This window comes from Branchiostoma floridae, chromosome 4, assembly GCF_000003815.2.
Source record: "Branchiostoma floridae strain S238N-H82 chromosome 4, Bfl_VNyyK, whole genome shotgun sequence".
Lineage (NCBI taxonomy): Eukaryota > Metazoa > Chordata > Leptocardii > Amphioxiformes > Branchiostomatidae > Branchiostoma > Branchiostoma floridae.
This window is the reverse complement of record NC_049982.1, coordinates 20,710,351-20,734,894: the sequence shown is the minus strand read 5'-3', so window position 1 is coordinate 20,734,894 and position 24,544 is coordinate 20,710,351. Positions and strand designations below refer to the sequence as shown.

The following is a 24,544-nucleotide window of genomic DNA, read 5'->3' as shown; positions in this document are numbered from 1 at the left end:
TTATCGCTTTCTTTATTTTCCCACAGCACTTGCGTTTCACGAAAACTGCATAACATTAGTACATCCATGTTGGATGGTTTAGAACAAATTATAGACTGCTGCCTGGGAAGACATCACATATTAACAATGTATCAGCCTTAACCTTAACAATTCAGTCCCAGAGTGGTTGCTTGGCCGGTGAGGCATGCTAGCCAGGCTAACTATCAGGTTAGATCGCTCCTCTATCCTGTGTAAGGTAGTTTATGGTTGTCGATAGATAAGTCTCAATAAGATGGTCATTACATTTATATTAGGCACATATACATGACATTGCCGTTTTTATGTTTTACAATTTTCTGGCTTTCGTAAGCAACAAAAAAGGCGTCATCTGTAAACCATCTAGCTCGCTGAACAAAACGTTCCTCATGATCACCGCTGTTTCATGCCTTACATTTACCTGAACTGGTGGAAGAAAGCTGTCCAATTATTTAGTGTCCGCACGTATGTACCCTTACTCAGAAAACATGAGGTCAAAAATTGTGACGTCCGTCGTGGCCAACAGGTGATATCCTCTAGACGGAATCATAGACAGGAGTTGGCGTACCGGGCCATGGTTTGGTCTGAAATCATGATCGGGTTAACTATTTTCCTTGCTCTAAAGTCTGGTACAACATTATAACAAACCTGATAAGAAACTCAATGAAAACCACCAATGCCCAAGAGTCCAAATCGTTATATTTAATCCTTAATCATGACTTGAATGAGAACTTAAAGTACACCTATCTATAAATCATAAATAACAAAAATATAGAGCAATATATGATATCCCACGAACTTTCTAATAATGTCCTACAAGTTAGATATGGCTTAGTTTTATATGTAATGGCTTTGATATACTTCTGATATTTGAATATAAATAACAAGAATACAACAAAAGAAACATATCCATACTGTAGGCCGAGGAAAGACGTCATTGAACACCCGAAAGTTCAGCATGCATTGTGACAGTTTTACACTTTCGAGAACATGAGCTTACTTGTAGCATTGTCAACCAGTTATATAAGGGTGTATCGGTAACTATGCTCTTAAATGAAGTTCAGGCGACCTATTGAAAATCATCCCTTTTTGTGTCATTTTTCATTCGTCTTAAAATATGGCTTAAATGTTAATTTGAACTTGATTTACTCTAGCCTAGGCTAATTGGATTCTGGTTTCAAATATTGAATACTGCTACACGATTTTCATCACTTAATCAATTCCCAAACCATCAAGACTCTTTAATGTGACAAAATGTCATGTACGAGCTCTTCTATTAAACATTAGTTAGAATGTAACAGTAACTGCCAACTATAAAAATAATGAAAAAAAAAAAGTTTTATCTAACAAGCATGAAACTTTTCTGTAGCACCATTTCCTTATCCAAGTTTCCACAATCCTGTGTTTAAATTTTAAGACATTCTGCTAAGGTCTCGTGAATAACTCAAAGTATAACAGTTTGTAGGCTGTTGGTCCTTTAACATCGAGTTCAAAACAACAAAATGAACTTTTCAAAACAATTCTACAGCCTGTCAAACAGCATGATTGATGTGTCCTTTCTGACCTGTCTGATCTCTTCTTTCTCACTTCCCAAATCTTCCTTACCACATGCCAGACAGGACAACTTCTTGTCAACAATAACCTAATAGCTCTAACATGATCATATTTTCCATCTACCAACTTTGCTTCTAGACAAAAAACACAAGTCGGACCAGGTATGAGTCATCCTGGTATACCATGCTCCTTGTGGTTGGATCATGATCCCTTTAAGCCTGTGAAGGTGCTGTTTTTGTACATTGAAGTCATCCACCAAAATGACACAGGTCACTGTTATATGTATCAAAAAACTTCCCAATGCCTGCCATGACAGACACAGTATTAGGTAGATTCCTTAGAGTAGTATAATTAGAGTAGTAGAGTAGTATGACTGTAATGGGTGCCATGTGAGTTCATTGAAAGAGACTGTTCATCAGAACTAGGAAAAGTCTTTGGATGTCACATCAACTTGTTCATCTCACAGAAACCTTCATACAATGTATGAAGTCCATTGATTACTGAAAAAAAATCCTTCTATGCTGGCTAGAATACACTTTGGTGGTCTTTAACAAAGCTGATGGGCAGATGCACTGCTATTTCTTCCATAAGCGTGCATACTCCTGATGATAGTTGCAGTTCACAAATTTCAAGATGCGCTGATGCAACTCCACGTTGAACTGCAGCCTCCTGTACAACGCGTGCCCCTCTTCCTGAAGAAACCCTTCCAAAAGGCGGCTTCCCAGAGTCGAGACATGTTCCTTTAACAACATAGGAACAACATGTTCATATCAGAGCCCAAAGTCTGGCCGGGCTTACAGCAGTGGAGTTTCTCCCCAGATGGTGAATATATACACAAGTGAGCAACAAACACAGAATCAGTCATTGTGCCACTTTTGGCCAATCTATGTCCCAAAAGGTTATTTGTAAGGGCTGTCAAAGCCCAGTCATGTGTCTTCATTTGTGCATACATAAAAGCAGTTACTTCAGCAACAAGAGCCAATGGGGTAAGAGATCATAATGACGTGTAAAAAGTTTCATGTTTTATCAAACCCAACACATCAACAATTTATCAGGTGCAAAACCCAAAGATTAGAGACTTCTCAAGGTGAAGTCAGAAAACAACAGACCAACAAACCAGCACCAAAAAATCGGAGTAACAAGGGTTTGGGCATAACCCTGCCACAACTTTGCAGCTTTTCAAAGATGCTAGAAGTGGTATCTATAGGAAAGAACTTGGTTGTACCTGTAATGTTTGATCAAGATACCACAAGTCTCATTCAGTCGCTTCAGATAAAAGTTCATATAAGATAAAAGTTAAAATATTTGCAAGGAAGGTAATGTCAAGAACATGGCTTCTGCTGCTTACACTTAAAATAAATAGCATGTGAAGAGACTTTCAAGAAACAATGGAAAGAAGGTCGCCCAAAGTCAATAAAGCAGAAGTTGCATTCTCTGTATGCAGATGCAGGGAAATTCCACTGCATCACCAATCTTGAGAATTAATAGGCTTATAGAAATTACAAAGTTATCGAAGGAAGGATTAACAGCAGAGACAGATTGAAAGTTAAGACATTTGTATACAAGAATTTTGAACTTAGCACACTGAAATTTGTGAAAACTCTGGAAAAATATAGTCGAGCTTTATATTAAAAAAAGACCCAGAGAAAATCTTTTGTTGACAGTCAAGCCTCTACTATAGAAGCAATATAACAAAGACAAGTATGAAGACACCTGAAGAATTCATAAAAATGAAATGGCAGTATGGTAAAGGTCAATGACCTGAAAAGACCCCAGGGTAAGCAACACTTTATGATCTATAGTAGGACAGCAACACTTTAAAATCTGAATCTGACCTAGCTTTTTTTCTCCCTTAAACTTTATAACCCGAATCTGACCCAGAATATTTCCTTTTTTTCCTCTTAAACTTTAAACCTGTATCTGATCCAGCTTTTTTCCTTTTTTCTCTCCCTTAAACTTTATAACCTGAATCAGACCCAGCATATTTCCTTTTTCTCTCCCTTAAACTTTAAACCTGTATCTGATCCAGCTTTTTTCCTTTTTGTTTCTTTTTCTTGCCCTTACCTCTTCGACTTGTCCGAATTTCCTCACGTGGCTCTCAATCTCCTCACGTATTCGGCGAATGAAAATGTCGATCGTCCCTTGCTGGGGACGAGACACTGTCTTGGAACTCTTGGGGGGTGATGCCATTCCTGGTAAGTATGCCTGATATGAGGGGAGGAGAGGAGGAATGTATGGAGGAGGATAAGGTGGAGGAGGAGGGGGTGGGGGAGGGGGAGGAGGCATATCCCGAAATGTTTTCCTTTTACTGCCATCTCCTCTTGTTTCACTACGCTGGGTCGGCTCCAGGTACCTGCTGCCCTGTTGTGGACCCATGCAACGCCATGTAGCACTGGTGATGTCACTTCTACGACCCTGCTGTGGACCCATGCGAAATCCTGCTGCTTTGTTCCCGTCACTTCTGGGACCATGTGGTGGACCCGCGTGAAATTCTGCTGCATTGGTGTCACCCCTGCGACCCTGCTGTGGACCCACACGAAATCCTGCCACGTTATTTATGTCATTTCTCTGACCCTGCTGTGGACCCATGCGAAACCCCGCTGTGTTCTGCTGTGGACCCATATGGACTCCTGCTGCTTTATTCATGTCATTTCTCTGACCCTGCTGTAGACCCATGCGAAACCCTGCTGTGTTATATATGTCATGTCTCTGACCCTGCTGTGGACCCACACGAAATCCTGCTGCGCTATTCACGTCACTCCTGCGACCCTGCTGAGGACCCATGTGAAACCCTGGATTGTGGATGTCATTTCTGCGACCCTGCAGTTGGGAATATTCTGTTACATTGTTAACATTGTCCCTGCGACTGATTTGTGACTGGCTCATCAGCAATGGCATGGCCCTTGCCACAGGTAGACGTGGAGCTGGGTGCTGCGGTGGCCGTGGGTGAGGATGCTGTGGTGGTACTCCAGGTAGGTTCTCTCTGTGGAAGTCCTGCTGGGGACCTTGGAGAGGTTTGCGATACTCTCCGAGTATGGAGTTCTGGTTGGGATTATGGTACTCCCCAAGTATAGACTGGGATGATTCTGGGATCCTGCAGAGTTCAGGTAGGGGCGGTGCACCTCTCCTATCATGACTGCCAAGTTGCTGCATGTTGTTATGAGCAGGTTTGTGAGACTGGTGGGAGCCTTGGTCTCTATTGTGCATTTGTCTGTTCTCTGCTTCGACATATACTGCAGCATTTGAGCTGCGCTGCTGGACTTGTGGTAAACTGCTCTGAAACCTGTTCTGTGGTGTAGGATTTGCTTGACCATTTGTGTCCAGGTAGAAAGACATGCTAGCCACCTGGCCTCTGTCACCTGCACCCACCTGCTGTTCCTGGGTTTCCACGGAATCCAGAAAGTTTGGTGCACCAGATATGCATGAGTCAGCTGCAGGGCTGTCATCTTCTTCATACTCATTGTTCCCTGCATTTCTGTTGGCCACATTGGTTAGAGACGTGAAGTGTGAGTCCATGCTACATTGACTGGGAGGACGCGAAGGCTGCACTGAGGAATCGTCCTCCAGCTCAAAGTCCGACAGGGCAGACACACTTTCGTCAACAACAATATCTGTACTCTGTAGCCAGTCCAAGATGGCACTGAAGTACATGACCACAGTAAAGCAACCCCGAACCATTTGGCCAATGAAATCTACACCATCTTTAAACCCAAATCCATCCTGCAGGGCCTGGTTCAATCTAGTGCGACCTTCTGTACCCCCTATATGCTGGGCCGTGTTGTGGCAGAGTGATAAGGTGAGGTGGTTTCCTTCAAACTTCCCCTTCATCAGATCGTGGCTAAGAAACTGGAAGTGACGCTCCACATAGAACTGTATCTCTGTGGTCTTCATGTCGGATGGAACATACAGATCCCAAGGCTTCCCCTCATCAAGATACCGGGGTATCTTATACATCCCTTGCAGACAGCCGTGCAGGAAGATCTTCCGTGCCTCATCCTCCAGCCCATTCCGTCCAAGGACATCAACCAGCGAGGATATAATCGCTGGCATGTCCTCTTCTTTATTGACTGCAAAACCAAGCAACCCTCTCCTCATCATCTGCTCTGACACTAGCGCCACCAAGTTCACGGTTTCGTCAGACAAATTCTGTTTTAAGATTTCCATCCACTGCTGGGCCAAAGCAACTCCCATGTCTGCAAGGATGCAAGAAAGAAATTCAAATCTGAACAACATACTGATCTGTTGGTAGAAAATTAGGATCACCAAAATCTTTCTGAAACAAAAATAATAAAAGGGCTACAATCATGTACTATAGATAAATCATTGAACTAAATATAGCACACTGTAGGCAGCCTATTTCCCTCCACGTATTGACACAATTTGTGCTACAAGTGCCCTCTGGCAGATCCTTCCTGAAGGACATACAATATGATCAGAAATGCATTTCTTTATCCACATTCTCATCACCTGTTTGCACAGCATCGGGCCATAACATAAGCCGAACATTCACGAACAATATAACCATCCAGTCCACACACCAATCCAGAACTGTGGTGACACTAATTGTACCTTTAACGGTGTCCATCAGGGTAAAGTAATCCGCCGCATTCTCCAGTGTAAGTGTCACAGCAGCCAGAATCTCCTGGAGAAGGTCACGTCGTTCCTCAAAGACTGGTCCAAGGGACTCAGGAGGACATTGCCAGCTGTCATCTTGAACACAGAAAGAGTGGAATCAGTCTTTTCATACTTCACTTCAGTTGTCCAAAAATGTCTACTAAATCTCTTTCTGAATATAATATCCTTTCCTACCTGGAGACAGGCTGTACGTACCTCTACCCTTCAGCACCTCCAGGGCTGGCTCAATGTTGCCTGACTTCAGGCACATCAGCAGCGCTGCATTGGACACCTGCCATTGGTCCTCCTGGCTCCATGCATCGCTAAGGCCGGGCAACTCGTCATACAATATGCTATGTTGGTGCATGAGGTACAGCATGAAGAAACCTGTGGAAAATAACATCTGTTGAGCATGCATTCTGTTCATCCTTTAATATCCATTTACAATGACTTCTGCTTTTTCAGTAGTTTGTGGTGCTAAGAAATATACAGTATGTTGAGCATTTGATCCTTCTTCAAGGCTAGATGAAAAGATTTCACTTTCACAGAGAACTTTGACTCGACAGCCTTTTCCACGGTACTGGCAGTAGAAGAAAATACAGGCAAAATTGCTTTAATATGGCAAAATACAGGCAAAATTGCTGATGGCAATCTTACACAACATATATACATGGCTGCTGGGTAAGACTGGGAAAAACGGACTTTGAACCGGATAGTGAGTGTGTGTGGGTCATCTTCCCTACCTTGTTCCCATGCTTCCCTGTGCTTCGCCTTCAGCAACAAGGACACAGCTACACGTCCGAGTGGGACAACGTCCTCTTGGTATAAGGTGATGTCACCATCCTCTCCTGTGGAGATGACAGTAGCAAAAACATAGCCTAACACTGGCTGCCATGTTGTAAAACAGTTGTATACAAATTGTACATCATGCGGGATACAAAAAAAAAGAATGCTACATGGTCTAATCTGTAGCAAAACAAGCAGCGTACATTTAACATACTCAAATTATTCAATAAAAGCCCATGTGCTCTCATAAAATATGGACCTATCCGGGACACCTATTTCAAATGATCTCATGGCCCAGGTATGACATAATACACTAAAAATAAAAAAATAATCACTACAGTCATTCAATGCTACAAGATTTATCACACCTTATTCTATACAGAATGTGAGAGGAACTGGTATCCCTACCTGCTGAGTGACCCAATGTTTTTATCATGGCATGAAACACCTCGGAAAAACATTCTCGTGTGCTGACTGCATCACACAGAGCCTGTAACACCCTCAGATTCGAGGTGCCCTCACTACCCATTCTGCTCTTCAGACTCGTGTACAACTTCCCCAGCTCCTGGCCAAGATCCTCTGTAGGGACCCATAGGGACAGATCCTGGATACAACATAGACCTGAACTCAATACACAGGTTTCAACTTTCAGTCTGAATATTTTTGTCTCAGACTGACCAGCTTCAGATGTGTGGAGTACATCAAGAGTATGGTACTCTCTATGTTTTCAATTTCCAACAATTTTGGACGTTCTTCTAAACGCAAACTGCTTGTACTAAGTAAAGGAGACAGACTGAAAATTGAATGTTTTTCTATTGACTCAAGTATGCCAGGACTCACCTTTGAATGCTGTATAAAACTCTCCAAGTTAAAATGTGGCTGTGGGTTCACAATGCCCAGGGGTGTTTGAGAACGACTTGGTTCGGGCCACAGTGATTGGCTGGGCTTGTCCTGAATCCCAGTCAGAGGGTCATCCGAGGAGATGACCATGCGCTCGGACTGGACGCGACTGAAGTGCCTGTGGTGCCGCTCGTCCGTGTCCTCCTCACTGGTCAGACTGTCCCGTGAAGGAGGGCGGTCTGGCCGGGTCAGACAGTTGTTCACCAGTACCAGGACAGCATCTCCTGGCCGTATGCCGTTCTCATCAAACTGCAGAAGAGTTGGATAAGGTCAAGAAATGAAGCTTTGTTTACAGAGCTTTGGTTACAGTGATAGATGCTTACCAATACTACATGGCTAGTTGTGCACAACAAGACTACAGCGCAAGGAAACAAAATAAACTCTAAAAGGTAAAATTGACTTTGTTCCCACTCAACAAGAGAAATAAACCAACATAAAAATTGCTCAACCCATCCCTTTGTAAAATCTGTCATTGCAGGTTGAACAAGTGTGACCTCCCCATGCCCTTTGACCTCACTGACCTGATGGTTGAGTTGCCTGATGGCCAAACAGTTGTTCTTGTCCCAATGATGCTGGATCAGCTCACACAGCACATTGTCATTTGGCTGTCAATCAAACAAAAACAAAGTTGTCACAAAATGGTTACAATAAGTTTTTTTGAAATTGAACTTGAAGGAGACATTTACCAATACAACAGTCTGTAGAAAACATTACAAAGTACATATTTTATTTCTAAGTTTGTTTACGTTTTTCTTTTTTGTAGACTTCAAGGAGTTTTTATCAAGTGTAAGCAGAGATTACCGTGATGCCCAAGTGCAGAACTAGAAGGAGGACCTCTTGCAGATAACCCCAGCACTGCATGCTTAACAGGTTATCAGTCAGTTCATCCACGATGACACTGAGCTCACCCAAGTTCCTAAGGTGGTAAAAAGGACCGTGTTTCATTATCTTTCACACCAAGGTTATGTTTTTTGGGTGCATCTGCCTGCCTGCCGGTAGGTCTACCTGTCTGTCTGTGAGCATGGTAACTCGAGAAAGACTGGGTGGGATGTCTCAATACTATAATTCCTGATTTTTTCACTGTACTTTTATGTTCACGGTTTTCACTGTGACGACTGTAGTGAACTTATCATTACAGATAACAAATAATTCACAGACTTTTTTTTATGTGCACCTGCTGCTATCGTGAACATTTAGTTCAGAGAACAAGTTAAATTTTTTCAGACCGTGAAAGTTTGGTACCGAGAAGACAAAGTGAATTACAGTATTTGATCTGTGGGTAAGTCTTGATGGGCCCCCAAGCAGCTTGTTATTGTACTGCAGTGAAAATTCTGGGTCTGATATCTAGTCTTCTAGTGTAAATGAGGATCATTCACATAATATGTGGGGCAATGTTTCAACGGTCTTCTTTTCTAAGACCAGTTATGAGAAAATGATCAACTTATAAGATTTATACAATTTATGACCTTATTTACATTATCAATGACAAAGGTATGAGGCAGTGTAACTAAGTTGACAACCTGTTCATTAGATCACTGCCAGATAGAAGCGAGATAGACTTCTAAGAATGCTTGTATTTTATGCCTAAACTTTGTCAACATCAACTGAAAGTGGATGGTATCAATCAATCAGTCATTTTTTCTTTTCAGTTCAAAACTGCGGTGTTGGTCTTACCTTCGAGGATATTCACTCAATTTCTTGAACATTTCCACAGCTTCTGCTGTGTCTCCAGCCTGGATCTGCAGACGGATGCAGTCACTGAGCACGGTAAGGGGAACAGGCCGCCCATCCGCTGATATGTAATCTATCAAATCAAGCGCCATCTGCAAGATTATATGGGTATTACATTACAAACAACCTCTCTTTACCCATGACCAGCCTGCTGGAAGCCTTTGGTGGAATAAGTCTCAAGTAAAGATACTGGCAGCCAGGCTGTTAGATTCCATTATAGGGTGTCCTAATTTCTTATTCAACGAGAGAAGACCAGCACAGCAAGCGCCACAGGTGCAAGCACTGTAGGGCAGACAGGGGCATCCTTCCCACCCAGAAAACTTTCAACTCTCTGAAGCACTATAGGTGCCTATTTTGTAGAATACAGCCAAGTTCTTTTTATCTCCGTAACAACAATACGTTTTCCTGAGGCTGGGAGGAGCTACATCCAACTGTAATGTGTGTGTGTTGGGGTGGGGAATCAAACTGACTGATATAAAATTCAAGAGTTTGCATCCATACCCTCTGTAATGTTAAAATGGGAAAGATGAAAAACATTAGGGCCTCAATAGGGCATCTTGCATTGTGTCCAATTTCTTGTCATTTCTAGAACAGAGTGTCCAAAAGAATGATGGCCAAACGCCTGCTAGCAGCCTTGTTGCAGCACTTACCGCCTTACTGTACAGCCTGTGCTGATACCTACAGCCAACATGCCCAAACTGATACTGGCAGCCTCGCTCTGTCAGGAAATGTTGCCGACAGAAATTGTTGGGCAGTGGCAGACTTCTCCTGACACGTCTTCTGGAAAAACAAAAGCCACTGTTGAAAAACAGATTCCTCACACCAACATAAACCGGAGAGTGAGTGAGTGTGTGAGTGAGTGAACTCAAGTCTCCTTGTGGTAGGCAAAAAAATCTCCACATCACTCCCTGCACCTGCTGTAACGCCACTGTTTGTGATCAATTCCTAGGTTTTGTTCATTTTGTGGCACTGCTTTGGGTGGCTTTCATTCCCAGTGTTGTAAGATCCTCTACTCACTAACATTTACCACGATCCTCTACTCACAAACATTTACCAATACCCTAAGAACAAAATCTTTACCACAGATGTGGATAGTATATGGGTCATTAATGACCACGGTTATGGGGAAAATGGAGCCTTCTGATTAGTCAAATGTTGTGATAATCTCCATTACACTTTAAGTGAGTTCACTTGTCATGCTGTACTGTCTTCTTTTCATCCTCACCACCTGATCCTAGTGCTTGTAGCCACAGTTAATGTTAACTCACCTGTCCTGCTGTCCTGTCTGCTGCTCATCTCCCCTGCCTGTATTTCTCCACATCTCTACAGGTCTATCGCCTTCCCTAGTACGGAAATACCAGACAGAAATACATGTTAACCCTCACCTCAATCGTTTACTAGTATCGCAGAATACTGAGGATTTAAGTCAAATATAGAATCAAGTTCGGACAGTCAACTAATGTCAGTCCATTGCCAGACATCCCAAACTTCTTACCTGACAGCAGTCCTGGGTTGCTTGGGACTAGAAGGTCCTGCAGTCTCCTCTTGATCAGTAGTACCCTCAGTGTCCGTGGCTATTACCTTCCTCTTGAGTGTCATCTTCTCCGGCAGCTTGACGATCAGCCTTCCTGTTTGGTGCATCTGGACATCTTCTGCATCCTGCAGGTCCAGTGAGTCACTGGGTATGTCTACTGCTTTATAGGTGACAGGAGATGGCTTCTGCCTATAGGCTTCCTCAGTGCTGGGATAGCTCTTAGCTGCAGGGCTGTTGTCCCCCTGGGTATCCCTTTACCTTTGATAGTGTATCTGACAGGAGTGTGGCTATATTGTGCTTGAAGGTACCAGATTGGCTCTCTTATCATAAAACCCCTTGACTGTTCCTGAATCATGAGTCCCTTATGCAACCCGATCCCTCTTTTAACTATCTTCTTGACTAATGTTATTCAAACTCAGGCTCACCTGGATACTTCACTGTCAATGTCATCATCAACAAGAAGGGAAAAAACCTCGTCTGGTCTTGCAAACAGTGAGATGGCATCATCATCATCATCACTGGAACCTGCAAGATGTGAGGGTCAAATTCAACATCATGGTTACTACATCTGCAGTGGCACCTAACTTGCTTCTTTGATTGTTGCATTATACAGACACAAACTGCATGAAACTTAACCTTTTAGAAGCCCCAATAACCTTCAAGTTACATTACTTTTCAAAATTTTGGGAAGATATCCTTTGAATAGGACAACAAATGGTTGTGACATGTTTGAGGAGAGCCACACCTCAAGCACATCAGAGGTTATCAAAAGACTTCTCAAATGGTTGATATCCTTACAGCCTAATATTTGCAGATAAATTACTGTCGTAATGAGGTCACTAGGCCCTGTGTACAGGCTGCCATTACAGACTCTTGCAATTTAGCCCCTCCAATTGTGAGCTCTTTGCAAGTCAGCCCCTGGCTGCAAAGACAGAAAAGTCAGCCCACCGAATAATGACAACAATTTTTGCAACTTTCCATGATTTTCCATCCAGAAAAGTTCGCCTGGGATATTCCTGGTACATACATACCATACAGAAATATTCTAAATCTACATACTACAGCCTTATGTGACCATTCGCACAGCCCTTACCTTTGGAACTTTTCAGTACAGGACCGGCAGTTGCTAAGGAAAACCATGACTTCTGTGCAGGCCTTGTCCTTTTCACCTCTCTCTTCATCCCCTTCAGCTTCACACGGAGATCATCTGGCATGCCCATCTGCACCTTCCTTCCACATGTAGACTCGGGAGTTGCTGCAGCATCATCCTCTCCACTCTTGCTGTCGGAATGGTCTGTGATGCATGTTGTGGTATCCACGGTGATGTATGACTGGCTGAATGACCCTGTCTTTTCACCACTGTATCTTGTGTCCCAAGAGCTACTAGCTACGTTATGCTGGACTTCCAGACCAGCATCAGGGCTTCTCAACTGAGTGGACTGTGGCAATGCCCTGTTAGAAAATGGACTACAAGCTAACAGACTCAATGCACTGTTTCTTGGTGATGCTGCAATAGAAACTGGTCTCACACTACTGTCCTTGCATGGCTTCAATCCATGAGTGACTTTTGGTTTGAGTGTTTGAGCAAATGGTGATGAACTGCATACAATGGGACTGAGTGCGGGTGCTCTAGTATCACGAGGGACAAGTTGGTTTTCCTTGGAATATGCAGGAGTGGACGTGGTGTCGATTCCTGACGGACTTCCATGTCTGCTAGGCGTTGATGGGGTCCTGAACACAAAATTTCCAAATGGGGAATATTGAACATCTGGACTGCTGCTTGTGTGTTCTGTCTTGGTGGCTAAGCCAATGGTTGTATCACTTCTGTAAACACAAGGGCTACCAGTGGCAGTCTCTTCCTTCCCTGCAACACTTCCATAAACTCCATCTGATGTAGGCACATCTTTGTCAGAGGTACTGTCTGCTATGTCATCATCATTTCCTCTGGAATTACTTAACAGTGGGGTGAATCGAGCCAGAAAGAGAGTTGACGTTTCTGGTTTTTCAGGGTGTGATTTCCGTGCTTTCTGTGGTGTTTGGGGTGACTTCCTTTTCCTCTTGTCAGTCCTTGTAATCTTTTGTATGCTAACAGGACTTCTATGCTGACCCAGCTGCAGTGGGTTGTCATTATTTCCCAGCTGTGGTGGGTTCTCTCCCAGCTGTCCAGGGCTCTTTTCCAGCCGGGGCGAGTCCTGGTCTTTCTGTGGTTGCTTCTGTGGTTGCTTCTTAGAGTTTTGTTCCGCCTCACCTGATTTCTTCTCCACTTGTGATGTAGTCTGTATCTCGGATGGTGTCTTTTTCCCAACTCGTGGTGAGTTCTGTCTAATGCGTGGAGACTTCTGTCTGATGCGTGGTGAGTTTGATTCCAAGTGTGGCGAGTTTTTTTCCACACATGGGGGGTTAGCTTTCACCTTTGGCGAGTCCAGTCCTACCCCTGATGACTCTTGTCCCATACCTAGTGACTTGTGTTCCAACTGCATGCTCCTTTCAGACTGTTGTCTGAGCCTTGGCGATTTCCGGTTGACCTGTTTACGTTTCTGTCCCTCATTTGCAGTTTTCACCGGTGTTAAACCTGGCATTGTTGCCTCTTTTTCTACAGCAGAAATGTCAAGTTGAGAAGTTGTTTTTGCAGGAATTTCTTGGACAGTTTGCAACAACTCATTCTCTTCATCTTTGGCACTTTGGGAAGGGGGACATGTCTTCCCTTCTGTCTCCAATGTCTCCTTCTGCAGTTCAGCAGGCACAGGCACCATCAATGTTTGAAAGGAAGACAATAACATGTCTTCTTCTGACTCTTTGTTCAAAGAATAACTTGATACAACAGGAGGATTTTTAGCAGGTGGATTGGTGTTCTTCTCATTCTCTGCTTGGTTCTCATTTGTACAGTCATCAGTCATGGATGTCTCTTCTCTGCTTGCACCTTGACTTGAGAGTAATAACTTGGCTTCTGAGATGTGTTCAGTATCCCCTGGGTTAAGAGCTAGAGACAAAGGCAACAAGTTGGGAGGGGCAAGGTCCAAGTTCTTTTGTACACCTGCCTCTGATGGTACAGACTGAGTGGCAAGACAGAGCACAGTAGAAGACGCGGCGCAGCCAGGGACGGTGGAAGCTTCTGGAATGGTCCCGTCCAGTGGTTGGAGGCTCAGCATGGGTGGTTCATTCAGCAGCTCATTACAGCAGTTCTCAGGCTCAACAAAAACAGGCTGATTCAGACTGGCACAGTTGTATGATCCTGTGGTTTCTACAGAGTTGCTATTGAAGATGTTGTCCTCCAGTGAATATGTAGACGTTGGCAGGTTCTGTGCCAGTTGTTGCTGATTATTTTTAAGCCGGGGTGAGTCCTGGTCCTTCTGTGGTGGCTTTATACCAAGATGTTGAGAGTTTTGTTCTACCTCGCCTGAGTTCTTCCCCACCTGTGATGCAGTCTGTTTCTCAGGTGGTGTCTTTTTCCCAACTCGTGGTGACTTCTGTCTGATGCGTGGTGACTTCTGTCTAATGCGTGGCGAGTTTTGTCCCACACTAGTAGGTGACTTATGTTCCACTTGATCATTCCTTCCAGACTTTTGTTTCAGCCTTGCTGATTGCCGTTTGACCTGTTTTGATTTCTCTCCCTCACTTGCAGTTTTCACTGGTGTTAAAGCTGGAATTGTAGACTCTTTTTCTACAGGAGAAATGTCGAGTTGAGAAGTTCTTATTGCAGGAATTTCTTGGACTATTTGCAACAACTCATTCTCTTCATCTTTGGCACTCTTGTTCTCTTCATCTTTTGCACTTTGGGAAAGGGGACATGTCTTCCTATCTTTCTCCAATGTCTCCAGTTTTTGAAAGGATAACAATAACATGTCTTCTTCTGGCTCTTTGTTCATTGAATAAGTTGATACAACTGAAGGATTTTTAGCCGGTGGATTGGTGTTTTTCTCATTGTCTGTTTGGTCCTGTTTTGTGCAGTCCTCAGCCAAGGATGTCTCTTCTCTGCTTGCACCTTGACTTACTTGTAATAACTTTATTTCTGAGATGTGTTCAGTGTCTGCTGGGGTGAGAGCTAAGGAGTAAGGCAACAAGTTGGGAGGGGAAAGGTCCAAGTTCTTCTGTACATCTGATGGTACAAACTGAGTGGCAGGACAGAGCACAGCAGAAGACATGCTGCAGCCAGGGACACTGGAAGCTTCGGGACTGGTCTCATCCTGTGGTTGAAAGAACAGCATGGGTGGTTCATTCAGCAGTTCATTACAGCTGTTCTCAGGCTCAGGCTGATTCAGGCTGGGACAGTTGTTTGTACCCGTGGTTTCTACGGAGTTGCTATTGGAGATGTCGTCCTCCAGTGAACATGTAGACATTTGGTGTTCTCTGTCTAACTTGGACATTTCCTGCACGCTCTGCATAAGCACGGAATACGTGTCGCTGTTCGGAGATGATGACCTTGATATTTGGGTCACATCAAAATGGTCAACTGAAGAAACGGTTTGTTTAGGATGGTCTGAAACTGCTGGGACTGTGGGAGTGGACGTGGGAACATCTACAAATTCAGCAAAAGACTGTTCCGGCTCAGTAGGTTTGGAAATATTATCAGCAAAGATGTCCCAGACATTACGGCTACTACCTGATGTTTCAGGCTGCTCCTCAACAGGTGAAGAAGACTGTCCTGCTTCTTGGTGTGTCTCAGAAGAAGCTGCAGTCAAGGGGCTATTTCTCATGACCTCAGGTATGTCTAAGTCCATTGTGCTGTTCCTGTAAGGCTGTGTTAAAGAGTCCTGAAGCAGAAAAAGGCCTGGGTTTGACTTATAACTGGAATCTTCTTCTGCTTCCTTCTTTATACAGGCAAGATTCAATGAAAAGAGCTGTTGTTCTTCACTCGCTTTTCTTCTAGTTTTCTTTCTGGCTTTACTGGAATGCATCTTTGTGTCACTTTCATCCCCAGAACTATCAACAACAACCACCACTTCTTGCTGCTGATGTGACCTGAATGGACTTCCCTCTGAGACAGTGTGACTTGAAAAAGGAGAGAAGAGTTCACCAACTGTATCTGTTGGTACTTCACCTTGCAGTGTCACACTGTCTACTGTTTTTTTATTTGTGCTGCTCTTCAACAGATTACGTAGTCCAAGGAGTCCACTGGAGTCGCCAAATCTGTCAAGAGAGCCTCCATCTATTTCTACCTTTCCCACAACAGCTGATGACTCTGCAGAAGCTTCCCTTGTGGCTTTTGCGTCAGCTTTTGTTTCTGCTGATTTTCCTCCTGTCTTGTTTTTCTTGCCTTTTGGCATTCTCTCTCTGGCAGAAGGTGATCCCCTGCTTGGGGAAGGTGAGTTGGAGGGTGTCCTGATCATCCCACCTCTCAACAACTCATCTTCCTGTGACCGTGACAAGCGGTCCAGGTATATGATTGGTGTACCAAACTGAACACCAGGTACATGTGGAGAAGGAGATGAACTTTTCAGTATGGAAGCAAGTGGTCGAACTGGGGTTGATGACTCACTAGTGCTAGTCCATGTTTCCTGTGTTGTGTTGTTGCCTGGAGTAAAACAGAGAAATCCACTGAACCTTGGTGATGTAACAGCTTACTACTGTCAGAAAGACCACACAAGCTCAGATCAACAAATTGGATTGACAAATAGAATATCTGACGAACTAAAGGACAAAATATATTGCAGGTATATAAACAGAATTAATACAAATGGTAATTAATCAATACAAATAAGATCGATATATTGATACTAATTACTGACCTGATTGACTATACAAGAAGTCAATCAAGATTTCTTTCTTGGAGTTTATTGTCATCACCAACAACTTACCTGAATTGTTGTTGAACCAGGTGACACCTGGAAACACTGCCGTTGCCCCAGGATCTGATACAGCACTGCGGACACTGTGGACAGGACTGGCCTTTGGTCGACCTGTATTGTTGCCGAAAAAACAACAAACCAAAACAACAAACAAGTTATTCTAAAATCTGTGATCATCTTCTTTACTGAGCCAGACATACTCAGTGGCATCCTATAGTCTGCAGAAAAATGTGAGAGATTGCAGAAAAATAGTTGGAGGTTTGGCAGGCTACAAGACTACAGGGTTACTAGTGAACCACCTATTGCACAAAACAGACAAAAACTATTTCAAGCCCTATATTAGCACAATCTTTCAATGTGTTAAATTACTATTATTTTCATAGCCAATAGACTTCTACCTGTCCAATCAAATGCAAAATATATTGTACAGGAATGTTTATGTTTAGAAATCATGTCATAAGCCATCAGAGAGTAAGGCCCTATAACCTGGTGTGCTGCAAGTCTCGCTGATGTCTGCAGGTGCACCAGGTGCTGCAGAGCTCCCCGCAGCTGTCTGCTGGCCCAGTCGTCTCAGCCTCTTCTCTTCCATAATCTCCTCAAACGACTTCACTTTGACATCGCCATAGCTGTCATCTACAGGGTGAGAGGTCACAGGTCAAAATTCAGAGTGATGGCCCTTGAACTTGTCTCACTGTACTTAAATTGCTTAAATTGGATCCAATCAGATGTAATAATGTTATTACCTAATGCAAATAAATCTTATGAATAACATTGACTCACATGCATTGATTTTTGCCCGAATTTGGATAAAAAAATGTTGTGTTGCCCTTCAGTACTGGTCAACAGAAGAAAAAATGTGAAAATACATCCAAAAGCAGTTACTTTTCCAAACATAGGATCCCTCGATCTTCCGCAGAAGACATAAAAATAAGTGAATGTCCCAGAATCATCTGCAGAGCTAAAAAGAGCATACATCACCTGTTTCTTTCTCCTGCGATACTTCTACCAGACAAATTAGTATTGTAGCAAAGACAAAAAATTGGCTGAATTTTACCTAAAATGTGGGAAAGCATCTCAGAGACTTAAAATATAAAAATTCTCTGGACGAGGATACCCCGGACCCCCCTACAATGCACAACTGCCAGGTGTACACCCTCTCAAAAATTCACAGCTAAAAGCCTGTATGTCATTGTCATACAAGCAGAAATTTTCCTTGTGTGAACTGGTCCTTTGTGAGGGGTGTGAAGGAGGCAGTCTACAGTCTGAACCATGCGATGGTAGTAAAGATTCTTGCCCCGTTCATGATGCAAAAATGCAAACGGTTCTATCTGTTTCGATAGGCCAAAATGGATAAATTTGTCATCATGAACGCTCCATTTCAGGTTCCAAACAAATTTCTCCAAACCTCCTCACAAGGTGGCTCTAAAAGTTTTTAATTAATTGCGAATTTTCGTCATTAATGCAAAAGTGGCATGGATACGGCTTACATCCAGGCATCTGCACTCATATTTGGTGGCGTCAGAGAGACAAGTAAAATGTTTAACCCATCAGCCATCTGTAAATCGTAAAATTCATGTTACCATGCATTACCATGCCTTTTCGAGGAACTTCAAAACAGTTTGCCCATGGGTGCAAGTTTGCATCAGGAATGCAAGATGCAAGGTTGAAACCATTTGCTCTCAGATTTTTAGGCTATAAAACCATTTAGATATTTGCACCATCTGTCTTCCAACCACTTTTGATTCACTTCTGATGTCACCACACTTCCGATTTATGGAAAGTCAGAGCAGTGAATCAAACTGAAAATTCAAGGTGAGTGTTAACTCTGTGTTGGAATGCAGCTCAAATCACACCACTATCTCAAAGGATAGTTTCAAATGACCACTTTTGGGCAGCCTATGAATAAAACATAGCTACCAGTTTACAGAAACAGATGTAATTGTAAACGGAGATGTTCCCTGGTATTGGTAGTTTTCTCATCATATTCCATTTAACAATTGTGATGTTGACACCAAATTCACTGTATTATTATAATATTGAATACAGAAAATAAAAGCCTTGTTTGTTGTGTTACGATATTTCATTGCCTATAAGTCAAGTCCATGGTTTCCAAATTTGAAAATGTGTGCATGGTTTTTTTGCCCACCTTGCTTTTCTTGAGTCTGCGCAAATTGAATTTGAGTCTGTAGGAGTCTGTCATCCATAAAATCTTTACCTTGAATCTTTACCTTGAACCACAGCCAGTCGATACCCTTGCGGGTAATAAGGCTGTCCTAGTTGTGGCGGTGGTAGCGTCAGTATGAGAAGTGGTACTCATGTCTGTCTGGGTGCAGTCCCCATTCCTGCCCCAGTCTTGTCTTGAACTCTTTCACTGACTTGCTATTGACTGTGCTCTGTGAGAGTTTATTCCATGCTGGGGTAACTCGTGTGGGAAAGAAGTGTGCCCTCGGGCCCGTAGCTTTTTGGATCTGATACTTATACTGGTGCCCTCGTGTGTTTGATGCCAAGCTTGGTGTAAACATGGCTCTCCCGCATAGGTTGCAGTGGTTATTCACTCTAACTGTGTCAAGCCCGTGTGTAATCTTAAACAGCTGGATTATGTCAGATCTCTGTCTTCAAATGCACAGCATAAAATGCTGTGCTTTTTTTACGGGTTTTCGGAAAACCCTGTCCAGTCCAGGCAGGGAAATGGGGCGGAAAACCCTGTCCAGTCTGAAAAGAGGGTCAGCATAGGGGTTCCTGGCAATGCTTAAAACTATTACTTCAGACAGCACTTACACTAAACTGATTCACATAACTATAGAATCGGAAGCATAATGAGTGACCCAAAGGTGCAATATGCATGCACACAAAGTCAGTTCTGTCAAATGCAAAGTACCCAATCAACACTTATCTGGTTGTCCATCAAACAATGGATAGTGAGTGTCCGTCAATTTCGGGTTGTAAAATAGTGGCAATACGTACAAAGACAGGCTTTGAAAGGTTTTCTTTAAATGATAAGTGTGCAGCACTCATTTTGAGAGCTGGTCTGCTTAAATCCTGGTTTAATAGAATGACTGCGAAAGGTTTCAATATCAACACGACTTTAGTATGCAATGTTATAACATTACATATATTTTACAATGCCCTACAATAAAGCCGAGATGGCATTTTTCAAACCCTAGACCTAATAATAATAATACTGGTTTATTGCATAATACAAGTCAAGAAATGGCAGCTGCGGCTGAATTGATTCCGGACTTTACAACCATTTTAAAAGTATAATATTTCAAGGGCACTCCATCGTAGTAAGTTTACATAACAATTATTGCGGTTAAAAATCATTAAAATTAGCAAGGAATCTTTAAAATCTATCATATAATATACTATATCAACATTAAAATCAACAACAAGATATTCGTGTTAACGGTCACAATTCCTTATTCAATACAGTGGTAATGTAGGGTATCGGACTGTTGCGGTAGCGCTCAGTTCGTGAGTAAATAGTGTTCAGTTTGTGGCTAGTCCGCGTTAGCCGTCCACTCGCTTCACCCCGGGATTGGGGAAGCCAGTCTCTGAAAGCCGATTTCAGGAGTTTCAGTCCGAACTTCTTGCATAGTTGTTCCCTCCTGGATTCAAGGGTGGGTAGTCCGAGTTGAGTGAGGGCTTCTGAGTAGTGAGTGTACTTCTTACCCAGAATGATGCGGCAAGCACGGCGTTGAATGGTCTCTAGACGGGATGATTGGTTTTTAGTAAGTCCAGGATTCCAAACTGGGACAGCATACTCGCAGATGGGGCGCACGTAGCAAGTGTAGATGGTGACTAGGTCAAGTTCGGGAACTCTGAACATCTTCAACCGTCTTAGGATGAATAGGCGTTTGCCGCTTTGTTTAACCATGTGGGTTACATGACTGTCCCACTTCAAGTTACTTTGCAACCACACTCCCAATAATCTTGCTACAGTTACTTCCTGGAGGGTGTGGCCGGCTAGTTGGAGTGAAGGGAGAGGGGGAGGTGTTCGTCTGAAGAAAAAATGCATTACTTTACATTTCTTTGGGTGCAATTGCATGTGACTTTTACTTGTCCATACGTCAAGGGCATCTAGGTCTTGTTGCAGGTTTGATTGCTGTCTAATCTGTCTACTTTCCATCATGTTCAGATCATCCACAAATTTCCAGTGGTCTGATCGTGCGTCGCTCGCTGCACTGTTGATGACAGCGACGAAGACTATAGGTGCGAGGACCTAGTACAAGTTGTGAGCTATATAGAACTATGTATCCTTTTAAAAATAATGTGTTTTATTTGCAAAATTATGCCGTAAGGCTAATAGCATGTTCAGTCTCAAAGACTTAAGAGCAGAAGCTTTTTATATGATGCACAGAAGTAACAATGATGGATGATTTTTGTTAACCCTATCCAGACGGGGGGTGGGGGCCTAGCTCTGATTCCCATTCAGTAGATTTCTAGCGAGGGCAACGCCCATGAAGTCCGCTCTTTCAAATGCAGAGTAACTAATTAACACTAAACTGGTGGCACGCGAGGGGCAGGGAGGAATATTTCACACCTATTGTCCGTCGATTACTGGCTGTTAAATACCGTCAATACATTACAAAGGAAATCTTTGTAGGGCTTCCTTTAGTTTACAGCATGTATTTTGTGAGCTGGTCCCTTTCAATGCCGGTAATATAGAATAGAAGGAAGGACTGGAAAAAAAAAAAAAACAATACGACTTGAGTACATAGCGTTATATTTGACAATTTACTGCAGCCGTTGCGCACGGGTCATCAGATTCAGAGATCTTTTTACCTACTACGGTTACAAGATTCAAGTTGTGACAGTGACTTGTACAAGTACAGTAGAACTACGTGATGTTTTTATTTTATGTTTTACAAAATAACAACGATGGATAATGTCACATTATCCCAAAACTCAATATCGTCGTTACCGACTGTGGTTGTCTGGGATGTTTGTGGTTCTTCTACAGCATGAATAAATTATCGTGTTTACATAGCTAGGTGACGGACGTATTCAAATTCTGGAAGTGGTTTTGCATCACATAGAAGCAACCTTTCAAACATGTGAACGTCTTTGTCAAAGTTACAAGTGTGTTATCAGCTACTTTTGCATAATTACAAGAAGATTAACAAATGAAATAAACCAAATGAAGCAGAATGACCGATTATATGGTGCGTGATAGGTAGGTAGGTAGGTATATTTACGCTGACTGTATTATATGTAACAGAACGGATCTTATTTTCGAAGATAGAACCTCTTTGACATGACGAAGCATATGCAGCAAAACATATCACGGTGTAACTTTGTGTAGTATACGCAACATGAGTCACTCAGTTCTAAACTGAGTACGTTGTATCAAGGTCTTCGGCCGGGCTATATGTAACCAAGGAGGTGTTTTTTTTAATCTCCTTGATGTAACTTAAAAATGTAACGTTTATAGTTTATGTTTGGACAGTGACAATTATAAAGGTGTTATTGGCGCTTAGCAAAGATTTTTGTATAATGACTAGTCATGATTTTTTTACAGGATCGTTGACAAATATGTTTTTTTGCTTGTTATTACCGATTTCTATGTCTCCCGCCATGACCGGTGAACCAAAGACTCGGGATGCGCTGTTAGGTGACTGTCCTGGAAAATGCGTTCGATGTCTTCTCTCGCTGATTGTCTGTAATTTGGGGCGTCACAATGCGCCATAAAATCCTCATCCAGGACAAGTTTAGATTTGATTTCCCTCCATTTTAGTACGCGGCCCTTCCTGGAGAGCTTGATCTTGTTGGGAAATGTTGGGTCAACTCGACAAATCTCACCTTCGTCAGGATCCGTTCCTTCACGTAGCGACCGCTCCATTAGCGCGAGCGTAGCACCATTGAAAGTGTAAAACTTCATTTCTACAGTCCCGAGGCGTTTTGATCATCAAACTTTCAAAGTTGAGTATTTTCAAGCTGATCTATCTAGACATACGGAAGAAACTCAAAATAGCAACTCAAATGTGCTTGGGTTGAGTTTAGGACATTTACATGAAACTAGGGGCGCTACAAGGGGTGCGATTAGCCCGTAACTGGGCTGCCATTGGCTGATTGTCGACTGCGGTCAGTGACCTGCTAGCAGCCATCTGATTGGTCCTCGCTAGAAACCGCCAGATATCTACTGCATGTGAAATAGTGTACACGGGGGTGGGGGCTAAAAGTGCCCGCACCAACTTTGACCTCTTATAGCTCCCAAACGGCTTGTGCTAGAAGCTAGAACGACCAAACTTGGTGAGTTTTCCTAAAATATTGTTGGCAACAAATTTTAAAAAAATTGGGTAAGTTGATGATTTTTCGTGTTGCCATGGCAACGGGTTTCTGAAAGGAAATTTTACAAAAATCACTAATTTTGGTTTAATTTTTAAACAATGGGATTTTAAGATTTTCTTGCTAAACTAAACTTCTTTTGATATATCTTTAATATCTAACACATCTTAGTTGAACATTTATAATTAAATATTCTTAAATTATTGTATGACATTGTGTCACACTTCAAGTTGATGTTATTTCTGTGCTTAGCCATATTAAAGATAAAAAATATTGTTGTATAGTACTTAGTAGCTTACAACGTATACCCCCATGCAGACCCTCTTTTCAGACTGGACAGGGTTTTCCGCATTCCGGACTGGACAGGTTTTTCCGAACACTCTTTTTTTACAAGACTATGTAATCCAAGTTATTAAATTTAAAGCATGAGCTACATTCTGTAAAAGTGTAAGATAATTCTGACTGCACAAGGTTTTATCAACCACCTGGGAATGCAGTTGTGTTTTCTCAACAAGGATTTACGATGTCCTTGTTCTCACCTCATTGGAGCCATTCACACTCACAGTCAGCAGGCATAATTTTCTTCATTGATATGCCAATTAGGGAGTCGGTGGCCTGGATGCCATCATAAGTTTGACTTTCACAAGTTAATTGCAAAGTGCAAACTTTGCAGTGTTAAATGCAATAATGCACAAACTCTAAAACCTGTAACAGTTATGTCGTTCTGAACTGTTGAAATACTAGTACCCTAATTTGCATATTGACGTGATTGAGCATGCAAAAACAAAACTTTCGTCAACCAACGGTCAGAACGTGTGATCTTTAACTCAAACGAGAAAAGAGCAACTTACTCTAAGTAATTTGTTAAATCGCGAAAGCCTATGGACAAAAACTCACCTTGCTTCTCTTGTTTGATGAAACTGATCCTGCGGGAGTTGTGGCATGCCTCAGCAGAGTTACCCCTGCTGCCACCCCGCCGCGGTGCCCCGCTGGAACCGCGCCCCCGCCACCTTCCACCTCTGCGCGTCATCCTCAATCAATAAGAGCCGATTCTCTTTCTCTTCTGACTTTTACTTTAGCTATAATCTCCACGGCATCATTTCTCCGTCTTTCTAAGAAAAACAAGTTTAGAGAAAAACAGCCCTCCAGGCAGGCCTCCTCTGTTCCCGCCGTCTGCAAGTTTACAAGAAATATCGCCTGGAATCATGGGAAAATTAGGACATTCTACTTATTTTGAGGAAAACTATGCCAAGATTTGTGAATGATTTTCATGAAACTCCATTCAATTGTCCACCCAATGCTTAAAATCATACAGATGTATTAATTATTTTAGTTT

At 42.6% G+C, this 24,544-nt stretch overlaps 1 protein-coding gene across 1 annotated transcript; it reads right to left on the bottom strand.

Moving 5' to 3' along the window:
* Positions 1–699: 699 nt before the first annotated feature.
* On the bottom strand, positions 700–24,504 carry LOC118413622. Its single transcript, XM_035817147.1, has 18 exons — positions 24,106–24,504; positions 17,407–17,553; positions 16,930–17,031; positions 12,228–16,646; positions 11,560–11,659; positions 11,096–11,386; positions 10,869–10,943; positions 10,251–10,380; positions 9,544–9,692; positions 8,671–8,785; positions 8,391–8,474; positions 7,810–8,118; positions 7,378–7,573; positions 6,927–7,031; positions 6,400–6,570; positions 6,139–6,279; positions 3,634–5,762; positions 700–2,309 (listed from the first exon to the last, which is right to left on the bottom strand). Exons 1-18 carry the CDS (start codon positions 24,236–24,238, stop codon positions 2,145–2,147), a joined length of 8,961 nt encoding a protein of 2,986 aa, XP_035673040.1. The 5' UTR covers positions 24,239–24,504; the 3' UTR covers positions 700–2,144.
* Between the last annotated feature and the right edge of the window lie 40 nt (positions 24,505–24,544).

What these genes read in the sequence shown, in the direction of transcription:
- LOC118413622 (XM_035817147.1), bottom strand. Translation starts at nt 24,238, where the DNA reads ATGACGCGCAGAGGTGGAAGGTGGCGGGGGCGCGGTTCCAGCGGGGCA. An exon ending in CTGGTTCAACAACAATTCAG is followed by an intron (nt 16,647 to 16,929) that starts GTAAGTTGTTGG and finishes GTTTTACTCCAG; the next exon opens with GCAACAACACAACACAGGAA. An exon ending in CAGGGAAGCATGGGAACAAG is followed by an intron (nt 6,571 to 6,926) that starts GTAGGGAAGATG and finishes TATTTTCCACAG; the next exon opens with GTTTCTTCATGCTGTACCTC.